The sequence below is a fragment of the Salvelinus namaycush genome, chromosome 23 (genome assembly GCF_016432855.1).
Source record: "Salvelinus namaycush isolate Seneca chromosome 23, SaNama_1.0, whole genome shotgun sequence".
NCBI lineage: Eukaryota > Metazoa > Chordata > Actinopteri > Salmoniformes > Salmonidae > Salvelinus > Salvelinus namaycush.
The window spans coordinates 1,433,996-1,456,495 of NC_052329.1; the positions used below are offsets into that span (position 1 = coordinate 1,433,996).

At 46.6% G+C, this 22,500-nt stretch overlaps 2 protein-coding genes across 2 annotated transcripts in view; one reads left to right on the top strand and one right to left on the bottom strand.

Annotated features, from left to right (window-relative positions):
- Nucleotides 1-5,879, bottom strand: part of LOC120018905 (T-lymphoma invasion and metastasis-inducing protein 1-like) — a 13,697-nt gene extending 7,818 nt beyond the window's left edge. The window contains exons 1-2 of the mRNA XM_038962125.1: nucleotides 5,858-5,879; nucleotides 844-951 (exon numbers count right to left, since the gene is read on the bottom strand). Coding sequence (XP_038818053.1) covers nucleotides 844-951; nucleotides 5,858-5,879 — 130 coding nt within the window. The remainder of the gene's footprint in view (nucleotides 1-843; nucleotides 952-5,857) is intronic.
- Nucleotides 5,880-7,363: 1,484 nt separating this feature from the next.
- Nucleotides 7,364-22,500, top strand: part of LOC120018906 (teneurin-4-like) — a gene marked incomplete at its 5' end in the record, with an annotated part of 135,502 nt that continues 120,365 nt past the window's right edge. Inside the window, 5 exons of the mRNA XM_038962126.1 lie at nucleotides 7,364-7,549; nucleotides 20,314-20,415; nucleotides 20,613-20,789; nucleotides 21,739-22,145; nucleotides 22,381-22,500. The exon at nucleotides 22,381-22,500 is cut by the window's right edge and continues 72 nt beyond it. Of these exons, the coding sequence (XP_038818054.1) occupies nucleotides 7,364-7,549; nucleotides 20,314-20,415; nucleotides 20,613-20,789; nucleotides 21,739-22,145; nucleotides 22,381-22,500 (992 nt within the window). The remainder of the gene's footprint in view (nucleotides 7,550-20,313; nucleotides 20,416-20,612; nucleotides 20,790-21,738; nucleotides 22,146-22,380) is intronic.

Here is a 22,500-nt window from a genome sequence, read left to right on the forward strand (position 1 = left end):
GTACCTTGGTTATTGAGGGCTCTATATTGAACTGTACCTTGGTTACTGATGGCTCTATATTGAACTGTACAGTACCTTGGTTATTGACGGCTCTATATTGAACTGTACCTTGGATATTGAGGCTCTATATTGAACTGTAATGTACCTTGGTTATTGAGAGCTCTATATTGAACTGTACCTTGGTTATTGAGGGCACTATATTGAACTGTACCTTGGTTATTGAGGGCACTATATTGAACTGTACCTTGGTTATTGAGGGCACTATATTGAACTGTACCTTGGTTATTGAGGGCTCTATATTGAACTGTACCTTGGTTATTGAGGGCTCTATATTGTACTGTACATTGGTTATTGAGGGCTCTATATTGAACTGTACATTGGTTATTAAGGGCAATCTGTTGAAATGTACCTTGGTTATTGAGGGCTCTATATTGAACTGTACAGTAACTTGGTTATAGAGGGCTCTATATTAAACTGTACATTGGTTATTGAGGGCTCTATATTGAACTGTACCTTGGTTATTGAGGGCTCTATATTGTACTGTACATTGGTTATTGAGGGCTCTATATTGAACTGTACATTGGTTATTAAGGGCAATCTGTTGAAATGTACCTTGGTTATTGAGGGCTCTATATTGAACTGTACAGTAACTTGGTTATAGAGGGCTCTATATTAAACTGTACCTTGGTTGTTGAGGGCACTATATTAAACTGTACATTGGTTGTTGAGGGCTCTATATTGAACTGTACCTTGGTTGTTGAGGGCACTATATTAAACTGTACCTTGGTTGTTGAGGGCTCTATATTGAACTGTAAATTGGTTATTGAGGGCTCTGTACTGTACCTTGGTTATTGAGGGCTCGGACTTGGAGGGTGTCTGTGGAGATCATGTGACGGAAGCGGAATGGGTCCTTGTCTTCAGACGAGACTGACGACGCTCGATGGGAGCCACCTGAGAGACACACAGACAGCCTTAGATACCGCCCCAACAGACAGATACCGCCCCCCAACAGACAGATACCCGCCCCCCAACAGACAGATACCGCCCGCCAACAGACAGATACCCGCCCCCCCAAACTACAGATACCCGCCCTGCCAACAGACAGAAACCCGCCCTGCCAACAGACAGATACCCGCCCTGCCAACAGACAGATACCCGCCCCCCAACAGACAGATACCCGCCCCCCAACAGACAGATACCCGCCCCCAACAGACAGATACCCGCCCCCCAACAGACAGATACCCGCCCCCCAACACAGCTACCTGCCCAACAGACAGATACCGCCCCCCCCCAACAGACAGATAACGCCCCCCACAGACAGATACCCGCCCCCACAGAAGATACCGCCCCCCAGCAGACAGATACCCGCCCCCAAACAGACAGATACCGCCCCCAAGACAGATACGCCCCCAGCAGACAGATACCGCCCCCAGCAGACAGATACCCGCCCCCCAAACAGACAGATACCGCCCCCCAGCAGACAGATACCCGCCCCCCAGCAGACAGATACCGCCCCCCCAACGACAGATACCCGCCCCCCCAACAGACAGATACCCGCCCTCCCAACAGACAGATACCCGCCCCCCAACAGATTATGATATCATGGTTGCTCAGTCCTTGCATTCATAGTTCTGTCTATTCATTTTCAGAGTGGTACATTTCTCCAGGCCCATCCCTCTGCTTTTTACCGAAACAAGGGTGGGGAAACGCTTTGTTATCGTTTCAACTGCTGATTGCCGCTTTAAGAGAGACGGAACTCACCATGACCTATAGCAGCCAATACAGTCTGACCTATAGCAGCCAATACAGTCTGACCTATAGCAGCCAATACAGTCTGACCTATAGCAGCAGTACAGTCTGACCTATAGCAGCCAATACAGTCTGACCTATAGCAGCCAGTACAGTCTGACCTATAGCAGCCAGTACAGTCTGACCTATAGCAGCCAATACAGTCTGACCTATACAGTCTGACCTATAACAGCCAATACAGTCTGACCTATAGCAGCCAATACAGTCTGACCTATAGCCTCCAATACAGTCTGACCTATAGCAGCCAATACAGTCTGACCTATACAGCCAATACAGTCTGACCTATAGCAGCCAATACAGTCTGACCTATAGCAGCCAGTACAGTCTGACCTATAGCAGCCAATACAGTCTGACCTATAGCAGCCAATACAGTCTGACCTATAACAGCCAATACAGTCTGACCTATAGCAGCCAATACAGTCTGACCTATAGCAGCCAATACAGTCTGACCTATAGCAGCCAATACAGTCTGACCTATAGCAGCCAGTACAGTCTGACCTATAACAGCCAATACAGTCTGACCTATAGCAGCCAGTACAGTCTGACCTATAGCAGCCAGTACAGTCTGACCTATAACAGCCAATACAGTCTGACCTATAGCAGCCAATACAGTCTGACCTATAACAGCCAATACAGTCTGACCTATAGCAGCCAATACAGTCTGACCTATAGCCTCCAATACATTCTGACCTATAGCAGCCAATACAGTCTGACCTATAACAGCCAATACAGTCTGACCTATAGCAGCCAATACAGTCTGACCTATAGCAGCCAGTACAGTCTGACCTATAGCAGCCAATACAGTCTGACCTATAGCAGCCAATACAGTCTGACCTATAACAGCCAATACAGTCTGACCTATAGCAGCCAATACAGTCTAACCTATAGCAGCCAATACAGTCTGACCTATAGCAGCCAATACAGTCTGACCTATAGCAGCCAGTACAGTCTGACCTATAACAGCCAATACAGTCTGACCTATAGCAGCCAGTACAGTCTGACCTATAGCAGCCAGTACAGTCTGACCTATAACAGCCAATACAGTCTGACCTATAGCAGCCAATACAGTCTGACCTATAACAGCCAATACAGTCTGACCTATAGCAGCCAATACAGTCTGACCTATAGCCTCCAATACATTCTGACCTATAGCAGCCAATACAGTCTGACCTATAACAGCCAATACAGTCTGACCTATAGCAGCCAATACAGTCTGACCTATAGCAGCCAGTACAGTCTGACCTATAGCAGCCAATACAGTCTGACCTATAGCAGCCAATACAGTCTGACCTATAACAGCCAATACAGTCTGACCTATAGCAGCCAATACAGTCTGACCTATAGCAGCCAATACAGTCTGACCTATAGCAGCCAATACAGTCTGACCTATAGCAGCCAGTACAGTCTGACCTATAACAGCCAATACAGTCTGACCTATAGCAGCCAGTACAGTCTGACCTATAGCAGCCAGTACAGTCTGACCTATAACAGCCAATACAGTCTGACCTATAGCAGCCAATACAGTCTGACCTATAACAGCCAATACAGTCTGACCTATAGCAGCCAATACAGTCTGACCTATAGCCTCCAATACATTCTGACCTATAGCAGCCAATACAGTCTGACCTATAACAGCCAATACAGTCTGACCTATAGCAGCCAATACAGTCTGACCTATAGCAGCCAGTACAGTCTGACCTATAGCAGCCAATACAGTCTGACCTATAGCAGCCAATACAGTCTGACCTATAACAGCCAATACAGTCTGACCTATAGCAGCCAATACAGTCTAACCTATAGCAGCCAATACAGTCTGACCTATAGCAGCCAATACAGTCTGACCTATAGCAGCCAATACAGTCTGACCTATAGCAGCCAATACAGTCTGACCTATAGCAGCAAATACAGTCTAACCTATAGCAGCCATTATAGTCTGACCTATAGCAGCCAATACAGTCTGACCTATAGCAGCCAGTACAGTCTGACCTATAGCAGCTAACACAGTCTGACCTATAGCAGCCAATACAGTCTGACCTATAGCAGCCAATACAGTCTGACCTATAGCAGCCAATACAGTCTGACCTATACAGTCTGACCTATAGCAGCCAATACAGTCTGACCTATAGCAGCCAATACAGTCTGACCTATAGCAGCCAATACAGTCTGACCTATAACAGCCAATACAGTCTTTACCTATAGCAGCCAATACAGTCTGACCTATAGCATCTAATACAGTCTGACCTATAACAGCCAATACAGTCTGACCTATAGCAGCCAATACAGTCTGACCTATAGCAGCCAGTACAGTCTGACCTATAACAGCCAATACAGTCTGACCTATAACAGCCAATACAGTCTGACCTATAGCAGCCAGTACAGTCTGACCTATAACAGCCAATACAGTCTGACCTATAGCAGCCAATACAGTCTGACCTATAACAGCCAATACAGTCTGACCTATAGCAGCCAATACAGTCTGACCTATAGCCTCCAATACATTCTGACCTATAGCAGCCAATACAGTCTGACCTATAACAGCCAATACAGTCTGACCTATAGCAGCCAATACAGTCTGACCTATAGCAGCCAGTACAGTCTGACCTATAGCAGCCAATACAGTCTGACCTATAGCAGCCAATACAGTCTGACCTATAACAGCCAATACAGTCTGACCTATAGCAGCCAATACAGTCTAACCTATAGCAGCCAATACAGTCTGACCTATAGCAGCCAATACAGTCTGACCTATAGCAGCCAATACAGTCTGACCTATAGCAGCCAATACAGTCTGACCTATAGCAGCAAATACAGTCTAACCTATAGCAGCCATTATAGTCTGACCTATAGCAGCCAATACAGTCTGACCTATAGCAGCCAGTACAGTCTGACCTATAGCAGCTAACACAGTCTGACCTATAGCAGCCAATACAGTCCGACCTATAGCAGCCAATACAGTCTGACCTATAGCAGCCAATACAGTCTGACCTATACAGTCTGACCTATAGCAGCCAATACAGTCTGACCTATAGCAGCCAATACAGTCTGACCTATAGCAGCCAATACAGTCTGACCTATAACAGCCAATACAGTCTTTACCTATAGCAGCCAATACAGTCTGACCTATAGCATCTAATACAGTCTGACCTATAACAGCCAATACAGTCTGACCTATAGCCTCCAATACAGTCTGACCTATAGCCTCCAATACAGTCTGACCTATAGCAGCCAACACAGTCTGACCTATAACAGCCAACACAGTCTGACCTATACAGTCTGACCTATAGCAGCCAATACAGTCTGACCTATAGCAGCCAATACAGTCTGACCTATACAGTCTGACCTATAGCAGCCAGTACAGTCTGACCTATAGCAGCCAATACAGTCTGACCTATAGCAGCCAATACAGTCTGACCTATAGCAGCCAATACAGTCTGACCTATACAGTCTGACCAATACAGTCTGACCTATAGCAGCCAATACAGTCTGACCTATAGCAGCCAATACAGTCTGACCTATAGCAGCCAATACAGTCTGACCTATAGCAGCCAATACAGTCTGACCTATAGCAGCCAATACAGTCTGACCTATAGCAGCCAACACAGTCTGACCTATAGCAGCCAATACAGTCTGACCTATAGCAGCCAATACAGTCTGACCTATACAGTCTGACCAATACAGTCTGACCTATAGCAGCCAATACAGTCTGACCTATAGCAGCCAACACAGTCTGACCTATAGCAGCCAATACAGTCTGACCTATAGCAGCCAATACAGTCTGACCTATACAGTCTGACCAATACAGTCTGACCTATAGCAGCCAATACAGTCTGACCTATAGCAGCCAACACAGTCTGACCTATAGCAGCCAGTACAGTCTGACCTATAACAGCCAATACAGTCTGACCTATAGCAGCCAATACAGTCTGACCTATAGCAGCCAATACAGTCTGACCTATAGCAGCCAGTACAGTCTGACCTATAGCAGCCAATACAGTCTGACCTATAGCAGCCAATACAGTCTGACCTATAGCAGCCAATACAGTCTGACCTATAGCCTCCAACACAGTCATACCTATAGCAGCCAATACAGTCTGACCTATACAGTCTGACCTATAGCAGCCAATACAGTCTGACCTATAGCAGCCAATACAGTCTGACCTATAGCAGCCAATACAGTCTGACCTATAGCAGCCAATACAGTCTGACCTATAGCAGCCAATACAGTCTGACCTATAGCAGCCAGTACAGTCTGACCTATAGCAGCCAATACAGTCTGACCTATAGCAGCCAATACAGTCTGACCTATAACAGCCAATACAGTCTGACCTATACAGTCTGACCTATAGCAGCCAATACAGTCTGACCTATAGCAGCCAATACAGTCTGACCTATACAGTCTGACCTATAGCAGCCAATACAGTCTGACCTATAGCAGCCAATACAGTCTGACCTATAGCAGCCAATACAGTCTGTATTGTGTTATACTACTAGTATACCAGCACCTGTAAAACATGTATTGTGTTAGTATATTGATGTATTGTGTTATACTACCAGTAGAGATGCACTTAAAGCTGACGATGTCCCATCCCTCCATCCCTCATCCATCCATCCCTCATCCCTCCATCCCTCATCCCTCCATTCCTCATCCCTCCATCCCTCCATCCCTCATCCCTCCATCCCTCATCCCTCCATCCCTCATCCCTCCATCCCTCATCCCTCCATCCCTCATCCCTCCATCCCTCCATCCCTCATCCCTCCATCCCTCATCCCTCATCCCTCCATCCCTCATCCCTCCATCCCTCCATCCCTTATCCCTCCATCCCTCATCCCTCCATTCCTCATCCCTCCATCCCTCATCCCTCCATCCCTCATCTCTCCATCCCTCATCCCTCCATCCCTCATCTCTCCATCCCTCATCCCTCCATTCCTCATCCCTCCATTCCTCATCCCTCCATCCCTCATCCCTCCATCCCTCCATCCCTCATCCCTCCATCCCTCATCCCTCCATTCCTCATCCCTCCATCCCTCCATCTCTCATCCCTCCATCCCTCCATCCCTCATCCCTCCATCCCTCATCCCTCCATCCCTCCATCCCTCCATCCCTCCATCCCTCATCCCTCATCTCTCCATCCCTCATCCCTCCATCCCTCATCCCTCCATTCCTCATCCCTCCATCCCTCATCCCTCATCTCTCCATCCCTCATCCCTCATCTCTCCATCCCTCATCTCTCCATCCCTCATCCCTCCATCCCTCATCCCTCCATCCCTCATCTCTCCATCCCTCATCTCTCCATCCCTCATCCATCCCTCCCTCCCTCCCTCCCTCACTCCACCCCCATCCATCCCTCCCTCCATCCCTCACTCCACCCCCATCCATCCCTCCCTCCATCCCTCACTCCACCCCCATCCATCCCTCCCTCCATCCCTCACTCCACCCCCATCCATCCCTCACTCCACCCCCATCCCTCCCTCCATCCCTCACTCCACCCCCATCCATCCATCCCTCCCTCCATCCCTCCACCCCCATCCCTCCATCCATCCCTCCCTCCATCCCCACATCCCTCCACCCCTCATCTCACCACCAGGTATCACAGTGGATAAGTATGGAGTGATCTTCTTTGTGGACGGGACTATGATCAGACGAATTGACCAGAACGGGATCATCTCTACCCTGCTGGGGTTCAATGACCTGACCTCTGCACGACCTCTCAGCTGTGATGCTGTCATGGACATCTCTCAGGTACACACACACACACACACACACAAACAAACACACACACACACACACACACACACACACACACACACACACACACACACACACACACACACACACACACACACACACACACACACACAAACAATGAACACACACAGACAGACGGACACACAGACAGTGAACACACACACACACAGACAGACACACAAACGGTGAACACACACAGACAGACGGACACACAGACAGTGAACACACACACACACAGACGGACACACAAACAGTGAACAAACACACACAGACGGACACACAGACAGTGAACACACACACACACACACACACACAGACGGACACATAGTTAGTGAACACACACAGACAGACGGACACACAGACAGTGAACACACACACACACAGACAGACGGACACACAGACAGGCACACTGCCACACCAGACACAGGCCAGGACATGGTGTTGAGGTGAGGTCACCCCACCCTCAGGCTGTGTGTGCAGGTGGACGTGTTTAACTATACTTGAAGACTAGAAGTCTCCACGAGAATAGTAAACCAACAAAACATTTACCAACTGGGGACATTTTGTTAGTCCCCACATTTTTGTGGGTTTAGGGTTAAGGTTAAAATTAGTGATAGGTTTAAAATTAGGTTTAGGTTTAGGATCTAGGGTAAGGTTTAGGGTTAGGTTTAGGAGCTAGGGTAAGGTTAGGTTTAGGGTTAGGATCTAGGGTAGGGTTTAGGGTTAGGAGCTAGGGTAAGGTTAGGTTTAGGGTTAGGAGCTAGGGTAGGGTTTAGGGTTAGGGTTTGGAGCTAGGGTAGGGTTTAGGGTTAGGAACTAGGGTAAGGTTAGGTTTAGAGTTAGATTTAAGTTTAGGGGTTAGGAAAAATAGGATTTTGAATGTGACTGAATTGTGTGTCCACACAAGGTTAGCTGTACAAGACTGTGTGTGTGTGTGTGTGTGTGTGTGTGTGTCCGCGTGTGATGACCAATCTCTGGTGGTTCTGTCACGTTGTACATCTGCCTAGCAACAGGCAGTAATATGGCTGATCAGGGCTGCAGGGCCCATTCCAGGGTCCTGATTATTGTAAGCTGTGATTCATCTCAACAATGGTGACCTCCTCTTCTCGGAAATACATTTTTAGACTCGTGTCTCTCTCCTCTCTATACCTTCTTGCGACCTTCACTGCCTCTCGGGAAAAACAGAGGAGACTGATTGTTGATGATGATACCCTGGAAAACAGTGACAATTATTACTGAGTGGAGAGTATCCTGGTTAAATAAAGTAAAATTAAAAAATAGTTTCCATAATGTATACTGTTAGCACTGTGCTGTTAGCGTGTCTGTCTGAACCAGCTTGTGTCCTTTATCTGTCGACGGCGTACTGTCTGTCTGTCTGTCGACGGTGTACTGTCTGTCTGTCTGTCGACGGTGTACTGTCTGTCTGTCTGCTGCTGTTGATGTGTAGGCTGACTGTAAGCACTGTCTGCTGTGTCCTGGGATTGTCCAAAATAACACCATATGCCCTATGGATCCTGGTCAAAAGGAGTGCACTATAAAGGGAATAGGGTGGCGTTTGGGCCTCAGGCCTGCTGTATGAGAGCCAGTCAGGGTCATCTGTGGCCCACAGCTAAGTGGTCCTCGGGGGCCTCAGACCTGCTGTATGAGAGCCAGTCAGGGTCATCTGTGGCCCACAGCTAACCGGTCCTCAGGGGCCTCAGCTGCCAGTGGAGGCCAGGAGAGTGTGTGTGTGTGTGTGTGTGTGTGTGTGTGTGTGTGTGTGTGTGTGTGTGTGTGTGTCTGTGTCTGTGTGTGTGTGTGTGTGTGTGTGTTTGTGAAGAGATGTAGTCAGAGCAGAGAGCTCCCAGCTGCCCGGCACTAGCCCCCAGGGACACACAAACACACACACGTCATTGGTCCAATGACTTCTGGTCTTTTCTGGCTATTGGAACATGTTTGGTCCAATGACTTCTGGTCTTTTCTGGCTATTGGAACGTGTTTGGTCCAATGACTTCTGGTCTTTTCTGGCTATTGGAACGTGTTTGGTCCAATGACCTCTGGTCTTTTCTGGCTATTGGAACGTGTTTGGTCCAATGACCTCTGGTCTTTTCTGGCTATTGGAACGTGTTTGGTCCAATGACCTCTGGTCTTTTCTGGCTATTGGAACGTGTTTGGTCCAATGACCTCTGGTCTTTTCTGGCTATTGGAACGTGTTTGGTCCAATGACTTCTGGTCTTTTCTGGCTATTGGAACATGTTTGGTCCAATGACTTCTGGTCTTTTCTCTCCTCCTCCCTTCGCTTTGTGTTTGCCTTTCCAATTAGGCCTCTGTTTTCCTAACCGTTTCTGTTGTTGTTATCCACAAGGTTAATAGTTTGACTCCGGCGAGAAATCTTGTTAATGTGTTTTTACAAAGGCGTTAAGGGTCTATGGTCTTGAAGTCTGTTTTGAAAATAAATATTCTCCCCCAATCCTCTACTGAGTTCAAAGTTATATAGCAGGGAGAATCATGTCCTGCATTAAGATTGCTTTACCACGTTCCCACTTCAAGGGTGTTACAGAACGCTTCAGACAGAACGCTTTATCAGGACTGTTGTGACAACGGTGACGCGTGTTCAGTTCAGTTCAAATCTGATAGTGCACTACTTTTACACAGGGCTCATAGGGCTTTGTTCAATAGTAGTGCACTACTTTTACACAGGGCTCATAGGGCTTTGTTCAATAGTAGTGCACTACTTTTACACAGGGCTCATAGGGCTGAGTTCAATAGTAGTGCACTACTTTTACACAGGGCTCATAGGGCTGAGTTCAACAGTAGTGAACGATATAGTGAATAGGGTGCCGTTTCAGACACAGACAGGGTACTCAGACAGGGTATTCAGACAGGGTATTCAGACAGGGTATTCAGACAGGGTACTCAGACAGGGTATTCAGACAGGGTAATCAGACAGGGTACTCAGACAGGGTATTCAGACAGGGTACTCAGACAGGGTATTCAGACAGGGTATTCAGACAGGGTACTCAGACAGGGTATTCAGACAGGGTAATCAGACAGGGTACTCAGACAGGGTATTCAGACAGGGTACTCAGACAGGGTACTCAGACAGGGTACACAGACAGGGTATTCAGACAGGGTATTCAGACAGGGTATTCAGACAGGGTACTCAGACAGGGTATTCAGACAGGGTATTCAGACAGGGTACTCAGACAGGGTACACAGACAGGGTATTCAGACAGGGTACTCAGACAGGGTATTCAGACAGGGTACTCAGACAGGGTATTCAGACAGGGTATTCAGACAGGGTATTCAGACAGGGTACTCAGACAGGGTACACAGACAGGGTCTCAGACAGGGTATTCAGACAGGGTACTCAGCCAGGGTATTCAGACAGGGTACTCAGACAGGGTACTCAGACAGGGTACTCAGACAGGGTACTCAGACATGGTACTCAGACAGGGTACTCAGACAGGGTATTCAGACAGGGTATTCAGACAGGGTATTCAGACAGGGTCTCAGACAGGCTACTCAGACAGGGTACTCAGACAGGGTACTCAGACAGGGTACTCAGACAGGGTACTCAGACAGGGTATTCAGACAGGGTCTCAGACAGGGTATTCAGACAGGGTATTCAGACAGGGTCTCAGACAGGGTATTCAGACAGGGTCTCAGACAGGGTATTCAGACAGGGTATTCAGACAGGGTATTCAGACAGGGTATTCAGACAGGGTACTCAGAGAGGGTATTTAGACAGGGTACTCAGACAGGGTACTCAGACAGGGTACTCAGACAGAGTATTCAGACAGAGTGGAGGATTACTTATTGTCTCTAGACAAGCATCACATTGATAAGAGCATAATCTGGAGGGAAAGCTTATGGTGAACAGCCAGGCTATTGTCAAACAAGAGAACTTACTAATACAACTAGATGGTTTCAGAGGGAGTTCATCACCCAGAGAGTTATAATACAACTAGATGGTTTCAGAGGGAGTTCATCGCCCAGAGAGTTATAATACAACTAGATGGTTTTAGAGGGAGTTCATCACCCAGAGAGTTATAATACAACTAGATGGTTTCAGAGGGAGTTCCTCACCCAGAGAGTTATAATACAACTAGATGGTTTCAGAGGGAGTTCCTCACCCAGAGAGTTATAATACAACTAGATGGTTTCAGAGGGAGTTCCTCACCCAGAGAGTTATAATACAACTAGATGGTTTTAGAGGGTTCGGTTTTAGTGACCGTCTGTCCCTGTGTTGGTGTCTGAGGGTGTAGTCAGAGGGTAGGTGGTGTGGGGTGTGCTTGGGTTACAGAATGTGTGAAGAGGGGCTGGGGAACGATCCCTCACATCACTCATCTCTTTGGCGGTCTGTCGGTGTGAAAACCCCTTTCAGCCAGCCAGCCAGCATATACCATCTCATCTCTCCTGAGCCTCATCAGCTTCCTCTGCCTCGCCACTTCCACACTCATTAAATATTCAACCACCAGTGTTGACAGGAAATAGGTTTTAAGAAATGTTAAATCCTCTCCTCCTTCTCCTCGTCCTCCTCTCATTCCCAGAGACAATACATTTTCTGTTCTGTCTGTCTCTGTCTGTCTCTGTCTGTATCGCTGTCTGTCTGTCTGTCTGTCTGTCTGTCTGTCTGTCTGTCTGTCTGTCTGTCTGTCTGTCTGTCTGTCTGTCTGTCTGTATGTCTGTCTGTCTGTCTGTCTATCTGGTTCTGTCTGTCGGTCTGTCTGTCGGTCTGTCTGTGTCTGTCTCTAACTGTCTCTGTCTGCCTGTCTCTGTCTGTCCTGTTTGTTTGATGTGAGGATAAGAGAGGAGGAGGAGAGAGAAGAGTAGAGGGGGAACAGAGGTACCAAGAGGATAAGAGAGGAGGAGGAGAGAGAAGAGTAGAGGGGGAACAGAGGTACCTAGAGGATAAGAGAGGAGGAGGAGAGAGAAGAGTAGAGGGGGAACAGAGGTACCAAGAGGATAAGAGAGGAGGAGGAGAGAGAAGAGTAGAGGGGGAACAGATGTACCTAGAGGATAAGAGAGGAGGAGGAGAGAGAAGAGTAGAGGGGGAACAGATGTACCTAGAGGATAAGAGAGGAGGAGGAGAGAGAAGAGTAGAGGGGGAACAGAGGTACCAAGAGGATAAGAGAGGAGGAGGAGAGAGAAGAGTAGAGGGGGAACAGAAGTACCTAGAGGATAAGAGAGGAGGAGGAGAGAGAAGAGTAGAGGGGGAACAGAGGTACCTAGAGGATAAGAGAGGAGGAGGAGAGAGAAGAGTAGAGGGGGAACAGAGGTACCTAGAGGATAAGAGAGGAGGAGGAGAGAGAAGAGGAGAGGGGGAACAGAGGTACCAAGAGGATAAGAGAGGAGGAGGAGAGGGGGCACAGAGGTACCTAGAGGATAAGAGAGGATGAGGAGAGAGAAGAGTAGAGGGGGAACAGATGTACCTAGAGGATAAGAGAGGAGGAGGAGAGAGAAGAGTAGAGGGGGAACAGAGGTACCTAGAGGTAGTGTAGGATGCATCCTAAATGGCACCCTATTCTCTATGCGGGCGCTAACCTATGTCTTACTGTATAAATTACCTCAGTCTGAAGGGATTGAGGAGGGAGAATGGTTATAGGATGTCAGACATTCCCAGCTCAGTGCTGGTTGAAATGGCACCCTATTCCCTATATAGTGCACTGCCTTTGACCAGGGCCCCCATAGGGAATAGGGTGCCATGCCAGACCTAGCAAGGAGATCTGAAAGTAGCCCAGAGGCTGGGAATGAAGACTGAGCACAAAGTTTGAGTCAAGACTGAACTGATGGCTCCCCCCAGAATCAGTTAAAATATGGAAGCAGCATTGGCTGGCTAAATTTCAAAATGGCTGACTGGCTGGGTATACCTCATGCCGACGCATGTCATCGGTCGGTGAACATTCTCCAGGAAGTGTTTTCCTGGAACCTGCTGTGTTGGGAGGCTGAAGCTGTGTCAACAGTGGCACCCTATTCCCTATGTAGTGTGCTAGGTCTGACCAGGGGCCATAAGGCACTACATAGGGAATAGGGTACCGTTTGGAATTCAGCCAGGCTGAGGCAGGCTATTGAGTGTTGTATTTATGTTGGGGTTGGGGGAAGGCCTTGCTATTTATGTTGGGGTTGGGGGAAGGCCTTGCTATTTATGTTGGGGTTGGGGGGAGGCCTTGCTATTTATGTTGGGGTTGGGGGAAGGCCTTGCTATTTATGTTGGGGTTGGGGGGAGGCCTTGCTATTTATGTTGGGGTTGGGAGGTAGGCCTAGCAATTTACAGTGCCTTGTAAAAGTATTCATCCCCTTTGGCATTTTTCCTATTTTGTTGCATTACAACCTGGAATTTAAATCAATTTTTATTTGGATTTCATGTAATGGACATACACAAAATAGTTCAACATTTTTTTTTTTACAGAAAAGTGGTGTGTGCATATTTATTATCCCCCTTTGCTATGAAGCCCCTAAATAATATCTGGTGTAACCAATTACCTTCATAAGTCATATAATTAGTTAAATAAAGTCCACCTGTGTGCAATCTAAGTGTCACATGATCTGTCACATGATCTCAGTATATTTACACCTGTTCTGAAAGGCCCCAGAGTCTGCAACACCCCTAAGCAAGGGGCACCACCAAGCAAGCGGCACCATGAAGACCAAGGAGCTCTCCAAACAGGTCAGGGACAAAGTTGTGGAGAAGTACAGATCAGGGTTGGGTTATAAAACAATATCTGAAACTTTGAACATCCCACGGAGCACTATTAAATCCATTATTAAAAAATTGAAGGAATATCGCACCACAACAAACCTGCCAAGAGAGAGCCGCCCACCAAAAATCACGGACAAGGCATGGAGGGCATTAATCAGAGAGGCAACAAAGAGACCAAAGATAACCCTGCAGGAGCTGCAAAGCTCCACAGCGGAGATTGGAGTATCTGTCCATAGGACCACTTTAAGCCATACACTCCACAGAGCTGGGCTTTACGAAAGAGTGGCCAGAAAGAGTCAATGCTTAAAGAAAAAAGAAAAAAACACGTTTGGTGTTCACTAAAAGGCATGTGGGAGACTCCCCAAACATATGGAAGAAGGTACTCTGGTCAGATGAGACTAAAATTGAGCTTTTTGGCCATCAAGAAAAACGCTATATCTGGAGCAAACCCAACACCTCGCATCACCCAGAGAATACCATCCCCACAGTGAAGCATGGTGGTGGCAGCATCATGCTGTGGGGATGTTTTTCATTGGCAGGGACTGGGAAACTGGTCAGAATTGAAGGAATAATGGATGACGCTAAATACAGGGAAATTATTGAGGGAAACCTGTTTCAGTCTTCCAGAGATTTGAGACTGGGACGGAGGTTCACCTTCCAACAGGACAATGACCCTAAGCATACTGCTAAAGCAACACTTGAGTGGTTTAAGACATTTAAATTTCTTGGAATGGCCTAGTCAAAGCCCAGACCTCAATCCAATTGAGATTCTGTGGTATGACTTAAAGATTGCTGTACACCAGTGGAACCCATCCAACGTGAAGGAGCTGGAGCAGTTTTGCCTTGAAGAATGGGCAAAAATCCCAGTGGCTCGATGTGCCAAGCTTATAGAGACATACCCCAAGAGACTTGCAGCTGTAATTGCTGTAAAAGGTTACTCTACAAAGTATTAACTTTGAGGTTGTGAATAGTTATGCACGATCAAGTTTTCTGTTTATTTTCCTTATTTCTTGTTTGTTTCACAATAAAAAATATTTTGCATCTTCAAAGTGGGAGGCATGTTGTGTAAATCAAATGATACAAACCCCCCAAAATCTATTTTAATTCCAGGTTGTAAAGCAATAAAATAGGAAAAATGCCAAGGAGGTGGAATACTTTCACAAGCCACTGTATGTTGTGGTTGGGGGGAAGGTCTAGATATTTATGTTGGGGTTGGGGGGAAGGTCTAGATATTTATGTTGTGGTTGGGGGGAAGGTCTAGATATTTATGTTGTGGTTGGGGGGAAGGTCTAGATATTTATGTTGTGGTTGGGGGGAAGGTCTAGATATTTATGTTGTGGTTGGGGGGAAGGTCTAGATATTTATGTTGGGGTTGGGGGAAGGTCTAGATATTTATGTTGTGGTTGGGGGGAAGGTCTAGATATTTATGTTGTGGTTGGGGGGAAGGTCTAGATATTTATGTTGGGGTTGGGGGGAAGGTCTAGATATTTATGCTGGGGTTGGGGGAAGGTCTAGAAATTTATGTTGTGGTTGGGGGGAAGGTCTAGATATTTATGTTGTGGGGAAGGTCTAGATATTTATGTTGGGGTTGGGGGGAAGGTCTAGATATTTATGTTGGGGTTGGGGGGAAGGTCTAGATATTTATGTTGGGGTTGGGGGGAAGGTCTAGATATTTATGTTGGGGTTGGGGGGAAGGTCTAGATATTTATGTTGGGGTTGGGGGGAAGGTCTAGATATTTATGTTGGGGTTGGGGGGAGGTCTAGATATTTATGTTGGGGTTGGGGGGAAGGTCTAGATATTTATGTTGTGGTTGGGGGGAAGGTCTAGATATTTATGTTGTGGTTGGGGGGAAGGTCTAGATATTTATGTTGGGGGGAAGGTCTAGATATTTATGTTGGGGTTGGGGGGAAGTTCTAGATATTTATGTTGGGGGGAAGGTCTAGATATTTATGTTGGGGTTGGGGGGAAGTTCTAGATATTTATGTTGGGGGGAAGGTCTAGATATTTATGTTGGGGTTGGGGGGGAAGGTCTAGATATTTATGTTGGGGTTGGGGGGGAAGGTCTAGATATTTATGTTGTGGTTGGGGGGGAAGGTCTAGATATTTATGTTGTGGTTGGGGAGGAAGGTCTAGATATGTATGTTGGGGGGAAGGTCTAGATATTTATGTTGTGGTTGGGGGAAGGTCTAGATATTTATGTTGGGGTTGGGGGGGAAGGTCTAGATATTTATGTTGGGGTTGGGGGGGAAGGTCTAGATATTTATGTTGGGGTTGGGGGGAAGGTCTAGATATTTATGTTGTGGTTGGGGGGGAAGGTCTAGATATTTATGTTGGGGGGAAGGTCTAGATATTTATGTTGGGGGGAAGGTCTAGATATTTATGTTGTGGTTGGGGGGGAAGGTCTAGATATTTATGTTGGGGTTGGGGGGGAAGGTCTAGATATTTATGTTGTGGTTGGGGGGGAAGGTCTAGATATTTATGTTGTGGTTAGGGGGGAAGGTCTAGATATTTATGTTGGGGTTGGGGGGGAAGGTCTAGATATTTATGTTGTGGTTGGGGGGGAAGGTCTAGATATTTATGTTGGGGTTGGGGGGGAAGGTCTAGATATTTATGTTGTGGTTGGGGGGGAAGGTCTAGATATTTATGTTGGGGTTGGGGGGGAAGGTCTAGATATTTATGTTGTGGTTGGGGGGGAAGGTCTAGATATTTATGTTGGGGGAAGGTCTAGATATTTATGTTGGGGTTGGGGGGGAAGGTCTAGATATTTATGTTGGGGTTGGGGGGGAAGGTCTAGATATTTATGTTGGGGTTGGGGGGAAGGTCTAGATATTTATGTTGTGGTTGGGGGAAGGTCTAGATATTTATGTTGTGGTTGGGGGGGAAGGTCTAGATATTTATGTTGTGGTTGGGGGGAATGTCTAGATATTTATGTTGGGGTTGGGGGAAGGTCTAGATATTTATGTTGGGGTTGGGGGGAAGGTCTAGATATTTATGTTGTGGTTGGGGGGAAGGTCTAGATATTTATGTTGTGGTTGGGGGAAGGTCTAGATATTTATGTTGTGGTTGGGGGGAAGGTCTAGATATTTATGTTGTGGTTGGGGGGAAGGTCTAGATATTTATGTTGTGGTTGGGGGAAGGTCTAGATATTTATGTTGGGGTTGGGGGAAGGTCTAGATATTTATGCTGGGGTTGGGGGGAAGGTCTAGATATTTATGTTGTGGTTGGGGGGAAGGTCTAGATATTTATGTTGGGGGGAAGGTCTAGATATTTATGTTGTGGTTGGGGGGGAAGGTCTAGATATTTATGTTGGGGTTGGGGGGAAGGTCTAGATATTTATGTTGTGGTTGGGGGGGAAGGTCTAGATATTTATGTTGGGGGGGAAGGTCTAGATATTTATGTTGTGGTTGGGGGGAAGGTCTAGATATTTATGTTGGGGTTGGGGGGAAGGTCTAGATATTTATGTTGGGGGGAAGGTCTAGATATTTATGTTGTGGTTGGGGGAAGGTCTAGATATTTATGTTGTGGTTGGGGGGAAGGTCTAGATATTTATGTTGTGGTTGGGGGGGAAGGTCTAGATATTTATGTTGTGGTTGGGGGGGATGGTCTAGATATTTATGTTGGGGTTGTGGGGAAGGTCTAGATATTTATGTTGGGGTTGGGGGGGAAGGTCTAGATATTTATGTTGTGGTTGGGGGGGAAGGTCTAGATATTTATGTTGGGGTTGGGGGGGAAGGTCTAGATATTTATGTTGGGGTTGGGGGGAAGGTCTAGATATTTATGTTGGGGGAAGGTCTAGATATTTATGTTGTGGTTGGGGGGGAAGGTCTAGATATTTATGTTGTGGTTGGGGGGGAAGGTCTAGATATTTATGTTGTGGTTGGGGGGAAGGTCTAGATATTTATGTTGTGGTTGTGGGGAAGGTCTAGATATTTATGTTGTGGGGAAGGTCTAGATATTTATGTTGTGGTTAGGGGGGAAGGTCAAGATATTTATGTTGGGGGAAGGTCTAGATATTTATGTTGGGGTTGGGGGGAAGGTCTAGATATTTATGTTGTGGTTAGGGGGGAAGGTCTAGATATTTATGTTGGGGTTGGGGGGAAGGTCTAGATATTTATGTTGGGGGGAAGGTCTAGATATTTATGTTGTGGTTGGGGGGAAGGTCTAGATATTTATGTTGGGGGGAAGGTCTAGATATTTATGTTGGGGTTGGGGGGAAGGTCTAGATATTTATGTTGGGGTTGGGGGGAAGGTATAGATATTTATGTTGGGGTTGGGGGGAAGGTCTAGATATTTATGTTGTGGTTGGGGGGAATGTCTAGATATTTATGTTGGGGGGAAGGTCTAGATATTTATGTTGGGGTTGGGGGGAAGGTCTAGATATTTATGTTGGGGTTGGGATGGGAGAAGGAGATGGGTTGGGGGGGGGGGGGGGGGGGGGGGATTGGTTGGGGAGGGCTAGCTCTCTGTGTTTTTATAGGAGGCTGGAGGCTTGTAGAATGCAGGCAGAGCTGTTGGGATCAGCTTTAACGTGGCATCCTGAGCCTATTTCACATTTATCAGTTAGAAAGTATTTCCCCCGGGCCATTTTAATCCACAAGTCAGCGATTTTAAGTTTTTCATCCATGTTTTGCTGATGTATTGTTTAACTATTGTCAGTTGAAGGTTGAACCCACTTTGTGACCAAATCATAACCCTGTATCTTCCTCTATAGACAGTCACCGTGATATACTCTCTCTCTCACAGTGTTGCAGGATTTTCCCCTGCTGTGTTTAGTTGTTTTAGTTTATACACAGTCTATAAAATACTCTTCAAAGTATTATCTTAAATTGAGTATGGATTTCTGTTTGACGAAGCCAAGTTCATAACACAATTTACCACTGTGTTAACGTATTAGTTTATACTTTAGGGATTGCTCCCCAATCATTTTCTAAGGTTGGAGGTTTAAGAACTTTGCATTAACCGACCCACTATGAAAGATTACTCAGGTGTAGTCATTGCAAGGTAATTTGATCCTGCGTTGTAGGATGAGGAATCCAAATCATCCAGCTCTCATGTAGTAATAAGCTGTCCGGGCCATCGAGAAATGCTCTTTCTATTTCCCAGTAAATGAAGACCTCTTCCTTTTTGCTGTTCCCAGCCCTGCTATTGAAATACGACGCTTCATACTGCTCTCCTCAGAGAGGCGGGGGTGGTGGTGGGGGGGCTATTATTTTCATAACAATAAGTCATAATTTGGGAGGCTGGAGGTGAGCAGTGCCTTTCATTTCATAAGTAGTCCTCCATTTTCTCTCTTCAAGGACTTTACCTCCCGCCGTGTTTTTTTCCATTAACAAATTAATGACCCACAGCTGAGAGAGACATCCACTGTGAGGGGTGGAGGGCTGAGGTGTGGCGATAGTATATCTCCTCCCTAAATGAAATGGTTTTAGCTCCCAGGCCTGTGGAGCTGTTACGAGATAGCTGGATGTTTTCAACACGATCTACCTATAAATGCTTCTCAACAACTCTTGTTGCCCCCCCCCCAGGGCTTTTGTTTTCCTCTCAGATGAATGTGAAAAATGTGTAGATCGATACAAACATGCTTTCAGTTTTGGACCTGAAGCACCTGTCCTCACATGGTTTGGTGTCTGTCTGTCTGTCTGGTGTCTGTCTGTCTGTCTGTCTGGTGTCTGTCTGTCTGGTTTGGTGTCTGTCTGTCTGTCTCCCCTCAGGTGTATCTGGAGTGGTCCACACACCTCTACTGTCTGTTGTGGACCTCTCCTCACATCTCTACTGTCTGTTGTTGACCTCTCCTCACATCTCTACTGTCTGTTGTTGACCTCTCCTCACATCTCTACTGTCTGTTGTTGACCTCTCCTCACATCTCTACTGTCTGTTGTTGACCTCTCCTCACATCTCTACTGTCTGTTGTTGACCTCTCCTCACATCTCTACTGTCTGTTGTTGACCTCTCATCACATCTCTATTGTCTGTTGTTGACCTCTCCTCACATCTCTACTGTTTGTTGTTGACCTCTCATCATACCTGTCAGTCCCATGGATAACTCTCTCTACGTTGTGTGTCTGTTCCTCTGTAGGTGCGTCTGGAGTGGCCCACAGACCTGGCTGTCAGTCCCATGGATAACTCTCTGTACGTCCTGGATAACAATGTGGTACTGCAGATCTCTGAGAACCACCAGGTGAGGAAACAAAACACTTAACACTAGACTGTACTATACTAGACTTTACTTGAAAATATTGTGATATGTGGTTGTTTTACCTACGTAAGTTGAATACATTGACCGTAGTTGAATACACTGATTGTAATGTCCTCTGGATAAGAGTATTGGACCGTCTGATACATTTAAATGATTAAAATGTCAAATGTAACCACCAGGTGCGTATCGTGGCAGGGAGGCCCATGCACTGCCAGGTACCCGGCCTGGATCACTTCCTGGTCAGCAAGGTGGCCGTCCACGCCACCCTGGTGTCTGCCAACGCTCTCGCCATCTCTCACAATGGCATCCTGTATATCTCTGAGTCAGACGAGAAGAAGATCAACCGTGTGAGACAGGTGAGATAGAGAAACAACTTCTTACTTTTACCTGGACTTACCTGGGTCATCATACCTGGACTTATCTGGGTCATCATACCTGGACTTGTCTGGGTCATCATACCTGGACTTATCTGGGTCATCATACCTGGACTTATCTGGGTCCATCATACCTGGACTTACCTGGGTCCATCATACCTGGACTTGTCTGGGTCATCATACCTGGACTTATCTGGGTCCATCATACCTGGACTTACCTGGGTCCATCATACCTGGATTTACCTGGGTCTTCATACCAGGACGTATCTGGGTCTTCATACCTGGACTTATCTGGGTCATCATACCTGGACTTATCTGGGTCATCATACCTGGACTTGTCTGGGTCATCATACCTGGACTTCCCCGGGTCATCATACCTGGACTTCCCCGGGTCATCATACCTGGACTTCCCCGGGTCATCATACCTGGACTTATCTGGGTCATCATACCTGGACTTATCTGGGTCATCATACCTGGACTTATCTGGGTCCATCATACCTGGACTTACCTGGGTCATCATACCTGATTTTACCCAGTCTCACAAGATAACCCTTTATAATCTGTTATAATCTCAACCCAGCACAGCCAGAAGATGACTGGCCACCCCTCATAGCCTGGTTCCTCTCTAGGTTTCTTCCTAAGTTCCTGCCTTTCTAGGGAGTTTTTCCTAGCCACCGTGCTTCTACACCTGCATTGCTTGCTGTTTGGGGGTTTTAGGTTGGATTTCTGTACAGCACTTTGATATCTCAGCTGATGTAAAAAGGGCTTTATCAATACATTAGATTGATTGATTGATTACCTAGACTACTGTTTTACTTTTTTACTTTTTTACTTGCAATGATCATGATCGTTGAACGCACTGTAATACTCTCTGTCCGGGACAAGACGGAGAATCTTTTACTCGCATGTAAACATTTCCTGTAAATTTCAGGTGTCCACCAACGGAGAGATTTCATTGGTGGCCGGGGCGCCCAGCGGCTGTGACTGTAATAACGACGCTAACTGTGACTGTTACTCCGGCGACGATGGCTACGCAAAAGATGCCAAAGTCAACGCCCCGTCGTCATTGGCTGTCTCCCCCGATGGTGAACTCTTCATCGCCGACCTTGGCAACATCCGTATTCGTTCCGTCCGACGGAACAAGCCTTACCTGAACCCACTCAGCATGTACGAGGTCTCCTCCCCCATTAGCGATGAACTCTATCTCTTTGACTCCAATGGTAGTCACATCTATACTCAGAGTCTGACCACTGGGGATGACCTCTATAACCTGACCTACTCTGGAGAGGGAGACCTGGCCAGCATCACCGATCAGAACAACAACATAGTGACCATCAGGTGTGTCCTGCTTTTATCTATTCATCTATCTATGTTATTGCTACGCTAGTCTGTTATTTTACTAATTCAATTGTTATCTTAGTTTTATGTTTGTCTAGAAAACATATAGTTTTTTTTCTTTTTCACCTTTTATTCGTTTATTTGTTAAGCACTTTGAACTTCATTTGTTGTCAGAAATATGCTATATACACTGTACATGAAGTTTGATGAATTAATTGATTGATTGATTGATCAGGAGGGATACAACAGGCATGCCTCTGTGGTTGATGGTGCCTGATGGACAGACTTTCTGGTTCACCATTGGGACCAACAACGCCCTGAAAACCATCGCTGCTCAGGGGCAGGAGCTGGCTAT